At 36.8% G+C, this 13,219-nt stretch overlaps 1 protein-coding gene across 1 annotated transcript in view; it reads left to right on the top strand.

Annotated features, from left to right (window-relative positions):
* Positions 1-677: 677 nt before the first annotated feature.
* Positions 678-13,219, top strand: part of LOC124771029 (protein HIRA-like) — a 303,194-nt gene continuing 290,652 nt past the window's right edge. The window contains 3 exon segments of the mRNA XM_047249270.1: positions 678-774; positions 1,154-1,216; positions 1,944-2,054. Coding sequence (XP_047105226.1) covers positions 678-774; positions 1,154-1,216; positions 1,944-2,054 — 271 coding nt within the window.

The raw sequence follows: 13,219 nt of genomic DNA, 5'->3' as shown, positions 1-13,219 counted from the left end.
GTTGATGAGGATAACACGTTCACTCTTAATGATATTGAAGTGCAACGACAGCGAAAGTAAAGGAAGTGAAATGTCTGTACTGCGATTTAGGCTATGGAAATACGGAAGCGTCCGATCCCACCCATCTGCTTTGACCCATGACGTCACAAATATGGCGGAAACAAACACAAACACACACACTTTCCACAAGAAGCCTAATGACACTAACGGGACAAGCGCGGGAAATGGGGTGTTTTGGGTGGGGGGCAAATTAAATATAATTAAATTTAGAGGCCTTGCGTAGCTACAACGTGTAAGTGAAGACAGCCAAGCACGAATACCCACCCACCTCCCCAGGGGGTCGTAACCCCTGCAACCCGTAGAAGACAAAGATGCTTCAGTAGCTGATTAGTGTTTCTTGTCTTTTAAAAAAAAAAAATCTCACGGGATAGAACGAACAGATCAGAAAGATAAATATAATAAACTAAAACAGAAATTCGATGAAACAGATAATTAAAATAAGTAATAAGTGTTTTTAAATTTAAAAAAAAAAAATCTCACGAGATAGAACAAACAGATCAGAAAAGTAAATAAAATAAGGTAAAACAGAACTGGAGACAGCCACACTCAAACCAAACTCCACGCCGTCATGACGTCACACACGACAACATCCTTATGTCACGGGTCAAAGCCGACGCATGGATCGGACACTTCTGTCAACCCCCAATATCAACATACACAGCCACACATTGGGATCGAACACTTCTCGTGACCTGCGCACTGTTAATTTTATCAGTCATATCCATTCCTGAACAAAAACAACAACCGATTAATTTTAATACAATTACCACACCATATGCAGTGAACATCACTAAATTAACCATCACACAAAATCGTTAACTAACTAAAAGGAATTCCACTAGAAACACAGCCGACACTCGAACAATTCTGGATAATGAGCAAAAGCAAACTGAGCCCATTACAGCACACAAACGAAAATCCTGAACATACCACCAGAGAGCACAACAAACCACAACACGACGACATCTTCAAACACGCCACGCTCACAAACCAAACTCCGCGCCATCATGACGTCACACACAACACCCTTACGTCATGGGTCAAAGCCGACGCCTGGGATCGGACGCCTCTGTCGACCCATAATTTTTTTCAGAACTTTCTATTTTGTCCGTTGACATCCATCCTGATGGATCCAGGTTTGCAACAGGAGGACAAGGTATTATTATGTGATGTATTTGGTATAATATGTTTGTGAACTTAATGTAAATCTTGTGTTTGACCAAAAGCATTTATTTATATGAACAGGACACCACTTCCACGGTGCAAGTGTAGAAGAAAGATGTAGTAGCATCAGTGTGTTTTCGTAAAGATCTGCACCAAGAATAGAATAGATTTATTCACCCTTGAGTACAATTGTATGCACATATTTGTCTCTGTTATAGCCCATTAAAAAAATTTTGTGTGTGCATTCAGCAGCAAATGCACAGTATATTAATTTTATACATATAGATCACAAAGGACTAAGAATGTATTAGCCACTGCATAAAACTATGGTGTAATAAGGGAACCAGAAATGAACAGTTTGAAGCTATTTGATTTATCAACTATGCAGAACTATGTCCAAAAGAAGAAATGGATTAAGAAATTGTGAACTGTTCATTGGTTTGTGGGATTGGAGGGACTACACTGATACGGTCATCGGCCACTGTGAACTGTTAACAAAAAATTTGACTCTCAGAACATAGACCTTTTGAATATCACAGTTGTCAAGATGGTTTTTAGTTTGACACATTTGGTCCATGACAGTGCTACCAGTACTTGGCTTTGCCGTTAGTTTATTTCTATTTGCTTTATGATCAATTGACGGAAATCACAATTTGTTGAATATTACACCAGCTTTGCGTACAACAGCATTGTTACCCGTGTATTTCATCTTTTTGCAGGTGGAGATTCTGGAAGAATTGTTATTTGGAATATGGCTCCAGTTGTTAGTCCAGAAATTGAAAATGATGAAAATATACCGAAAATGTTGTGCCAAATGGATAATCACCTAGGTATGCTTACAGCCTACACCTATTTGTTTCTTTCATTTTTTAAGGAGCTATTTCTTACAACAAAATTTCAGATTAACATCAACTGTAATGATCACATGGTTTCTCAAATTTTCACTGCAATAACTGCAGGTGGTTCATTTTAAGTGACTGCTCATATATACATTAAGCTTGGATTGTTCTGCACTCTGTACATCATAGATTGAAACTTCCTATGGGTTGACTCTTACACAGTAGATTACAGCAACCAGCCACTTTTTACAGTGCTATTTATTTATTTATTTAAACAGCACCGTTATTGATTATGAACTGACAGGTTCATCTTCAGATGGCTAGTTCACGTTTTACATTAGCTTTTGCCTTTTGTTTCCCCAACGGATGAAATTTCATTGGGGTAATGGTGCATTACAATCAAAACAAGATGTGAGGCAATGTCTTTTTAACTATAATTGTGCCTCACAACAATTTTAAGTGAAGTAAAGAAATTATTAAAGGGAAGACATTCCGGTGAGTAACCGAAACATTCTGTAACTTTACAGGTGTCTTTGCTACAGGCTGTGTTCTTCCTAGTTCTTGGTAAGGGTTATTTAGTGCCCACATCCCCACACTTCCTTTGTTTCTGCATGCAATTCTTCCAAAATTTTCATTGGTGAATTGTCTATTATGTAATATAGCTTTTCTGAACATATCTTGCTAAACTAAAGTGTGTTAATGTGGAGGGAAAAGAGATGTTTGGATGCGCTACATTTCATGGCATAACTACAACCTTTATTTTGTATTCACAGTTTTTAGTGTCTCTGCCTCACAGCCAATTTGTCGCCTCTAACAAAACCTAGACCTTGGGCTAATGTTACAGGTCAATTTGTTAACAAAGATGTGTTGTTGATGGGGGACGGAACTCAGTCACACTTGAACCTCATTTCCTTAACTCCTGAGGAAAAAAATCCTGTGCGTATAGAACTCATTACCAAGCCCAATATGACCTTATAAAATGTAAAAGCCATAAAAATTCTGTAGTATGTGTGAATGATGGTACAAAAAACTTTTTGGTCTCTGTTTTTACCTAATACACAAGGCATAATCCGTATCACTTCAGGCAGGGGAGTTACCTTCATAGTCTCGGATGTCATTGAATTTAGCGTATGTTAAAATTCAGGAGTAAGTGAGAATCATGTATTTTTTTTGTTTTCCCCACAAAAATTTCTGCCACTGAGATACAGGCCTCCAAAGATGACATTGTGAACACCATTTTGAAGATGCAAATTTTGGAATTTTTTAAAAAAATGCTGTATCTCTGTAAAAGTTCTAGATATTTTGTTAGAGTTTTTTTTTATTTGAAAGATAATTGCTTTATGATGATAGTGGTATCCTCCATTTGGACATATCTGTCAAAGTTCTTTTTCTTAATTTACAGATTTTTTTTTTCAAAAATGTCAATCCAGAAAAGTTAGATCTTTTTTCTGTCGATTATTACCAATTAGTGCTATCTTCTGTGTAAAGGAGAGCTTCCACTTTTAAGTTGGACAGGTTTTATTTTTTTTTAAATATTTTTTTTAACTTTCAAAGGTAATATATGCTTTCAATGAAGTAGTTTCTTACTAATTTCTTTGTTACAATGTATATTTCCATTGTCTTTGTTGCAATTATCTCTTATCACTTTCTTTGTTGCAGTTATTTCTTTTCAGTCTCATTGTTGCAGATATTCTTACACTTTGTTGTAGTTTCTTGTCAGTTTCTTTATTGTGGTTGTTCATTGCAGGTTTCTGTATTGTAGTTGTTCAGTGCTAACTTGTTTTCTGAAAATGCTTCTAAGAAATCTGAGACCATACAGTAAGTTCTCTGTTTTTGTGAGCAATTTGCCAGTTGACACAGTTGCAGTGTGTTTTGTGAAAAGGACTGTTTGAAATGTCTTCTGACTGGGGCCACAGGAGAGTGAAGTCTGCTGACTATTTGCATATCCATAAAAGACTGATATAAAAGACAGACAAAAAAACAGACTTTACTCAAGTTGGGAATAAGTGTTCTCATTTGAAGAGTCTGTTTCAAAGTTAAGATATTTCCAGTGATGAATTTTTGTGTTCTAAATGTTTTAACAAAATAACAACAATGATAGTGTCTGAATAAGGTGAAGCCTCCCATGGTGCAGGTGATGCAGATTTTGCATCAATAGAGGAAGAGTTAAATACCCTGAATCAGTCAACTACAGAGGTAGATGTTAGTCCTGTTTAGAAACTGTGATCAGTGAAGTCGAGCCACAAGCTCTTTGCCTCAAGAAAGCTCAGAGAAATTACTAAAGCAGTGGATGAATGCACTACAGCAAAACTGACCACACTCGTCAAAGTAAAAATTCCATCTTCAGAAGAAAATGAACCAAAGCACTCTTTCACCTCTTGCCAAGAATTTTCACAAATATCAATTCAGCTGTTGAATATTGTGCACCCTACAGTGAAAGGGTGCAAGTTTTAACTATTGTTACAGAGACATTTTCAAAGAAAACAATTTTGAGCCATATTCCGTCAGTATCAAAGTACACTGTAGACAACTCAAGAAATGTGAGGTCTGTAAAAGGAGTCTTTGGAAGGCCAGATCCCTATTAGGCCTATGTTCATCCTGTAGAAGCAGCTGAAGTTCAAATAGTGCAGTCATTTTATCTGGAAGATAAGTAGACTTGTTCTTGCCTGAGTGCCAACAATAAAGACACTATATCTGTAACAGTTGAAAGTCAGAAAGTTATGTTAGTGAAGAGGTACATGACTAGTGGTATTAAAGAAACTTAATAGCAATTTATAAGAGCATCTATACAACTTCACATGTTGGGAGATCAAAATTTTATGCACTGCAATCCAAGTGGGTAGTTCCACACCCATCTAGAGATGTCTGTCTGTATGTGTACTGCGTGAATTTTGAACGTTGTATGGTAACTTTGAAGAACTTACTGGAGCATGTGACCTATGACACCTTGGTTGTTGGGCGTGTGAAGTCATTAGTAGTCTGTTATGTAAAGCAAGATACTTGTTTGTTTCAAGAATTTGGCAACTGCCTTGGAAAGGGAGGACTGTCTTTACAGCCACTTGGCTGGAAGATGTAGCAGATAACTCTGCAGAAATTACATATGTGACATGGAAGGAAAGCAAACTAATTAAGAAAACTCTTGCCTTTGACAGTCTCATTGATGAACTTGGTAAATGGTCAGTGAAAGGAATAACACACCAGCATCTGAAGAAATTGCAAGAACAACACATTGCAGAAGTGAAAGGGTGTGTACAGGCTGAAGAACTATGTTTAGTGCTTCACTGTGATTTTGCTGAGAACCGGTCTGTAATACTCCCACAAGAAGTACAAGGATATCATTGGAGTAATAACCAGGTATCAATTTTTACAGGAGTGACATATTGTCAAAACAAGACCACAAGTGTTGCAGTTATAAGTGATGACATAGGCCATGACTCAGCACATGCCTTGCTAGCAATGCGCAAAATTCTTCAACTGCAAACAGGGGCAGAGATCATCATTATTTCTGATGGTGCTCCTAGTCATTTTAAGTGCTACTGGTCACAGGAAGAGTCCTTGTGATGGTGTAGGAGGCCTGCTGAAGCAATATGCTACAAAACACAATCTTTCGAGATCAAATACAGCTGCAATTCAGAATGCTGAGGATTTTACGAGAGTCATGAAATCTTGCACATCCACAGCCCTCATTCTTTTGTCCAAAGAGGAAATCAAAGAATTCTGTGAGCGGAAAAAAGAAGAAGAATGGTCCAAACAAACTACAACTGCGAAAGAAATTCAGAAGACACGTTTTTGGACTCAAAGTGATGGGCAAACTCATATTGCATGCACTTTAAAGAGCAAGAGAGAAGAATTTCATTCGTTCGGCAAACACCTTAGAAACAGCAGGATAATATTCGGATTCACAACCTGAGAAGGGGAGTGTTTGTGGTGTGTGTGTGTATACAAAATTGTAGTGAACTTTATGCTAACACATTGACCAGCTACTGCATATAGGTTTCCAGCTGAAGGACAGCAACAACACCATCAGTGCTCACTTCCTGTTCAGTGTTTTGAAGATTGTAAGTGCTCCAGTTCCTATTGGTTCAATAGGAATGCATGACTGTATATTAAAAAAAGATACTGAAGCAGTGGAACACACTTTTAGTTCATTGACTGTCTAATTTCAATTCAAAACAGAGTGCACAGAAGTTGTATAAAGTGAAGCTTTTAAGTCTTCGAACCTTTCACATACATTTTGGAACAGTTTAAAAAGGTTGAAAAATGAATCTCTTACTCATCTTTCAAAACTAAAATTGTGTTAAATAAGGCTAGGTTTTGATGTTTATGAGCCTGTTGTGTGATAATGTGGTAATAAAACAGGTTTTATGTATGGCAAAAATTTCAGTTGCTTATAGAACCTGTTCAACCTAAAAGTGGAAGCTCTCCTTTTCAGCAAATGTAAAACTATCTGGTACTAATCAACAGGAAAGAAATCAAAATTTTATGGATTGGCATTTTTAAAGAAAAAAATCCATAAATTATAAGTAAAGTTCAGAATGCTATAATAAAATAACTTTGACAGATAAGTCCAAATGAAGGATTTCTTTGTAATCATAAAGCAGCTATCCTTCAAATAAGAAACACCCCCAACAAAATATCTGGAACTGGTCCGGAGATACAGCATTTTAACTTTTTTTTCCAAAATTTACAACTTCAAAGTGGTATGTGCAGTGTCATCTTTGGAGGGCTGTATCTTGGAGCAGAATTTTTTTTTTTTTTTTTTTTTTTTTTTTTTTTTTTTTTTTTTTTTTTTTTTTTTTTTTTTTTGGAGAAAACAAAAATGTGTGTGTTTCTTACTTAGTTTGACATTTTAACATATGCTAAATACAGTAACATCTGAGATGATGAAAGTAAGATTTTCTCTTAGCCTTCCGGTATTGATATGGACTATGCCATAAGTAAATAAATAAATAAAATTACTGCATATGACAGTTGATGTGATATGAAGTCTTGATGTAAGTAAAGGCCTATAGCAGTTAGAATAATTTGAACAATGCAAAGTGATAGCCTATAAAACAAAGAACATGAATGAAAAGTGTTTGCTGCATACAAGGATAAATTTGATAATACTGATGATTATGTAATTCCAATCCCAAAGAAAGCAGGTGTCGACAGGTGTGAAAATTACTGAACTATCAGTTTAATAAATCATGGCTACAAAATACTGACACACATTATTTGCAGAGGAATGGAAAAAGTCGTAGAAGCCGACCTCAGGAAAGATCAGTTTGGATTCCATAGAAAAGTTCGAACATGCGAGGCAATACTGACCCAATGACTTATCTTAGAAGATAGATTAAGGAAAGGCAAACATGCATTTCTAACATTTGTGGACTCTCTGAAAGCTTTTGACAATGTTGATTGGGGTAAAATAAAAGGAGAGAAAGGCTATTCACAATTTTTACAGAAACCAGATAGCAATTATTACTACAAGAGTCGAGCAGTGCGAAAGGGAGGCAGCGATTGAAAAGGGAGTGAGACAGGGTTGTAACCTATCCCCGATGTTATTCAATCTGTATATTGAGCAGGCAGTGAAGGAAACAAAAGAAAAATTTGGAGTAGGAATTAAAATCCATGGGAAAGAAATGGAAACTTTGAGGTTTGCCAACGGCATTGTAATTCTGTCAGAGACAGCAAAGGACCTGGAAGAGCGGTTGAACAGAATGGACAGTGTCTTGAAAGGAGGATGTGAGATGACCACCATCAGAAGCAAAAGGAGAATAATTGAATGTAGTCAAATTAAATCAGGTGATGCTGAGGGAATTAGATTAGGAAATAAGACACTGAAAGTAGTAGATGAGTTTTTTTCTTTGTAGAGCAAAATAACTGAGGATTGTCGAAGTAGAGAGGATATAAAATGTAGATGGTCTCTGGTAAGGCAACTGTTTCTGAAGAAGAGAAATTTTTTAACATCAAGTATAGATTTAAGTGTCAGAAAGTCCTTTTAGAAAGTATTTGTATGGACTGTAACCATGCATGTTAGTGAAACATGGACAATAAATAGTTTAGACAAGAAGAGAATAGAAGCTTTCAAAATGTGGTGTTAGAGAAGAATGCTGAAGATTGGATGGGTAGATCAAGTAAAATGAGGATGTACTGAATAGAATTGGGGAGAAGAGGAATTTGTGGCACAACCTGACTAAAAGAAGGGATCGGTTGGTAGGACACATTCTGAGGCATCAAGGGATCACTAATTTAGTATTGGAGGCAAGTGTGGAGGGTGAAAATCATAGGGGGAGACCAAGAGATGAATACACCAAGCAGGTTCAGAAGGATGTAGGTTGCAATAGTCTTGCTTTTAGAAAAGTGTTACAAGAAATTTGTTACATAAGCCATTCAGACTAAATGCTTGTTCCAGATCACAGCAGATAGTGCTCAAAGTAAACAATTTCAATGTTATGGAATACTGTACATAGAGGACAGACATCAGGTATTATTTAAATGAAAGCTCCATGATTAATTGCAACATAATTCATTTTTTTCTAGTTTTGTGTTATCTTTTGGAGATTTCTGCTGAATTGATCACACAAATACTACTATAGACAGAAGGGCAGGTGCTAAATACCAGTCCAGAATAAAGTATCTTGAACTGTTGTACCTGTTCAGTGACAGAGGGTCCTCATAACACTATCAGTCTGTGTAGCTTTCATCTATCTAAGATTCAAGACCTAGAGTGCCAAGAAATAATGTTTTAAAAATTTTTCGCTTCATGAATTGTTTGTTTAGTGAACATGCTTAAAAGTTCAGGATCAACACGGAGATAAATGGAATCTTAGGTTCATAAGAGAAAGAAGATACCTAGCGACAGTAGTACAGGAATAAAACTAAACTCAGAACAAGATAGCAGTAAACATAAAATCCATGAAGGTTCAGTGCTACATCTATTTCAGAGTTTAATCCACCTAAATGATCTAACAGTGACCTCAATGGAGTGTTCAAAAACTCTTAATTCTTCTTGAAGAGATTAGCATGTTCATCAAAAGGCAGCTTCGACTATAGCATACGTATTTCAGGAGACTGTTGAATAGGCCTACTGCAGGTTCACACTAAAAAAAAATTCATGTTCTGAGTTGGGTTGATGTGGGGGAGGAGACCAAACTGCGAGGTCATTGGTCTCATCGGATTAGGGAGGAACCATCCCGGCATTTGCCTGAAGCAATTTAGGGAAATCATGAGAAACCTAAATCAGAATGGGCGGACACAGGATTGAACTGTCATCCTCTCAAATGCAAGTCCAGTGTGCTAACCACTGTGCCACCTCGCTTGGTCATGTTCTGAAATTTCAAATGAGTAAAAAAGAATCTTCTGGTACCAGAAATTGATACTAATGATCATGTGCAAGGTGAAATAGCATGTGTAAAATTACTTGGTGCTCAGTTGGCTAACAAACTAAAATGGCGTCAGTACATATGCCTACATAAATTAATCAAGTTACTCAGCTTACACCCCTTCCCCCCCCCCCCCCCCCCCCCCCACTTTCCTCTTCTTCCCCTGACTCAGTTGTATCATTCATTATATTGTCTTGAAAAACTAGGTTGCTATTTTGTGTTGTGTACTGTTCGTGGCCTCATGGTGACCTAGGAGATGAGAAAATGTCAATATGGTAGTAGTCGCGGATATTGGCCCCTTGTAGAACTCTGCCAATGGGTGAAAATCAGCCTCTCTTAATACTTCACTTCATAGGCTGTATGGATACAAGGCGTACTAATGTAAAATGTGTTACTCTTTTATGAGACTTAAATGTACAGAGTGAGCACAAAGTCTTGCCCTGATTGTAATAATAACCGTTTGACATAATGATTTACATTTTATGCTGTTACTTAGGTTAGTGTTACTAGTTTTTTTTTTAAGACCACTTATGTTAGTAAACCTCAACAGGTACTCCCTTGGTAGCTCGGAGAATGTTGAGGCGGTATTCCAGTTCCCGCAAGGTGTTTCGTAACATGTGTTCTGTCACAGTACCCACAGCAGCTTGTATCCTAGCCTTCAGTTTGTCATCGTCAGCAACTGGTGTGACAAAGACTCTGTCCTTGATATAGCCCCAGAAAAAAAGTCAAGGGGCGTAATGTCTGGAGAGGGGAGTAATGTCAGGATTGGTGGATTGGAAGGAGTGCTATACCATGACAGAGTCTTCGTCACACCAGTTGCTGACGTCAATGAACTGAAGGCTAGGATACAAGCTGCTGTGGGTATTGTGACGGAACACATGTTATAAAACACCTGGTGGGAACTGGAATACCACCTCGACATTATTCGAGATACCAAGGGTGCACATGTTGAGGTTTACTAACATAAGTGGTCTTAAAAAAAAAAAAAATAAATAAAAATAAAACTATTAACAGTAACCTATGTAATGGCATCAAATATAACTTATTATGTCAAACAGTTTTTCTGTTATAAATTTTTATAATCAAGGTAAGACTTTTTTTCTAAAATCATTGTCAATGCAAATGTAGCATGCTCCTTCATGGCAGCTGCTGATACATGGGACAGCTCATTTTTTTTTTTTCCTAACAGTTTGTGAGCACTATTTAGCTACCAACAGTGAAAATTAGAATATCTCCCACTTAGACATGCCAGAACACCTCTTTCGGAGGAAGTAATAGGAAGAGAAGAGCAAGTAGACGAAGATGACAAGGGAGGTGACATTCTGCAACAAGAATTTGACAGAGCTCTAAAAGAACTACAGGACAACAAAGTAATGGGTGTTGATTAGATTAGATTAGTACTTGTTCCATAGATCATGAATACGACACTTCGTAATGGAATGTGGCTATGTGGCTATCTGTCAGACTTTTGATCCTATTAGGTAAGTGACCAAAGACTTTTGTGGCACCATAATTTACCCCCTTCTGAGCCAAAGTTAGATGTAACCTTGAGTAGTGAAGATCATCCTTTCTCTTAGTGTTGTAGCCATGTACACTGCTATTACTTTTGAATTCGTTCGGATTGTTAATAACAAATTTCATAATTGAATATATATATTGTGAGGCTACAGTGAATATTTATAGCTCTTTAAATAAGTGTCTGCAGGATGATCTTGGATGAGCTCCAGTTACGTGCTTTTGTGCAGCCCCAGAATATGATGCCATACGAAAACAGAGAATGAAAGTAGGCGTGCTAAGCTAATTTACTCAGATGTACATCGCCAAAATTTGCAATGACCCTAATAGCATAAGTAGCTGAACTCAAACGTTTCAGCAGATCCTCAGTGTGCGTTTTTTTTTTTTTTTTCAGTTCAAACCCTCAACAACGCATACACCTAGAAATTTTGAATATTCTACCTTAGCTACCGATTTCTGGTCGAAGTCTATATTTATTAATGGTGTCATTCCATTTACTGTGTGGAACTGTATATACTGTGTTTTGTCAAAGTTTAATGATAGCCCATTTCCAGAGAACCACTTAATGATTTTCTGAAAAACATAGTTTACAATTTCACCGGTTAATTCTTGTCTGTTGGGTGTGGTAGCTATATTTGTATCATCAGCAGAAAGTACCAGCTTTGCATCTTCATGAATATAGAATGGCAAGTCATTAATATATATTAAGAACAGCAGAGGACTGAAGACTGAACCTTGTGGCACCCCATTCTTGATTGTTTCCCAGTTTGAGAAATCGCCAGTTTCTTGCATATTATGTGAACTGCTTATTTCAACTTTCTGCACTCTTCCATTTGAGCACTGTCCCATTCATACCACAGTACTTGAGCTTATCTAGAAGCATTCCATGATTTACACAATCAAAAGCCTTTGATAGATCACAAAAAATTCCAACGGGTGACTTCTGGTTACTCAGAGCATTTAATATTTCATTAGTAAAAGTATATATAGCATTTTCAGTTGAAAAACCCTTAGGGAAATCAAACTGACATTTTGTTAAAACTTTATTTTTACAAAGGTGTGAAGCTACTCTGCATTACATTACTTTTTCAAGAATTTTGGATAAAGCAGTCAGAAGAGAGATTGGGCAGTAGTTGTTGACATCAGACGTATCCCCTTTTTCATGCAGTGGTTTAACAATGGCACACTTCAGTCTACCTTACTTCAGAGAGCTATTACATATGTGGCTAAGAATCCCACTTATTTCTTGGGAACAAGCTTTTATTATCCTGCTGGAAATGCCATCAATTCCATGTGAGCATTTGTTCTTAAGAGAGTTTATTATCTTCCTAATTTCAGAAAGAGAGGTGGGTGGAATTTCGATTGTATCAAATGGTGTGGGTAAGGCCTCTTCCATTACCTGCCTTGCTTCTTCTAATGAATGTTTAGATCCTATTTTTTCTATAACATTTAAAAAATGATTATTAAAAACGTTTTCGACTTCCGGCTTGTTGTTTCTCAAGTTTCCATTCGCTTTGATGGTGATGCCATCATCCTGTACTCTTGGTTGTCCTGTCTCCCTTGTAATAATATTCCAAATTGTTTTGGTTTTGTTATCAGAGGTATTAATCTCAGACATGATGCACATACTTTTGGACTTTTTAATAACCTTTCTTAATGTAGCACAGTAGTTTATATAATATTTGACTGCTTCTGGGTCATTACTCTTTCTTGTTGTTAGATACAGTTCCCTTTTGTGGTTACAAGAGATTTTTATTCCTTTAGTAAGCCAAGGTTTTTTTGCGTGGTTTATTATAATTAGATTTAACTACTTTCCTGGGGAAACAGTTTTCAAATTCTCTTACAAGTGTATCATGAAATAAGTTATATTTTAAATTAGCATCGGGTTCCTTGTACACCTCATCCCAGTATAACTGCTAAAGATTTTCTCTGAAATTTCTAATTGTTGAGTCATTAATTGAACGCACAGCTTTGGAGGGTAGTTTTGAATTACTGAATGGAGCTGTGTCATATACTGTAACTAGCTGAGCATTATGATCAAAAAGGCCGTTCTCAACAGGACAAGAATTTTTGTTTTTAAACCTATCTTGGTCTATAAAAGTGTTATCTATCAATGTGCTGCTGTCCTTTACTATCTGAGTAGGAAAATTAATGACAGATGTCAAATTGAAAGAACCGAGCAAGACTTCCAGGTCATTCTTCCTATTACACTCTTTCAGTGAATCAATATTGAAGTCCCCACAAACAATAATTTGCTTTCCCCTATCTGACAGA

Source organism: Schistocerca piceifrons, unplaced genomic scaffold (genome assembly GCF_021461385.2).
Source record: "Schistocerca piceifrons isolate TAMUIC-IGC-003096 unplaced genomic scaffold, iqSchPice1.1 HiC_scaffold_866, whole genome shotgun sequence".
NCBI lineage: Eukaryota > Metazoa > Arthropoda > Insecta > Orthoptera > Acrididae > Schistocerca > Schistocerca piceifrons.
Note: the sequence above shows the minus strand (reverse complement) of the source record. Positions and strands in the feature narration are given on the sequence as shown.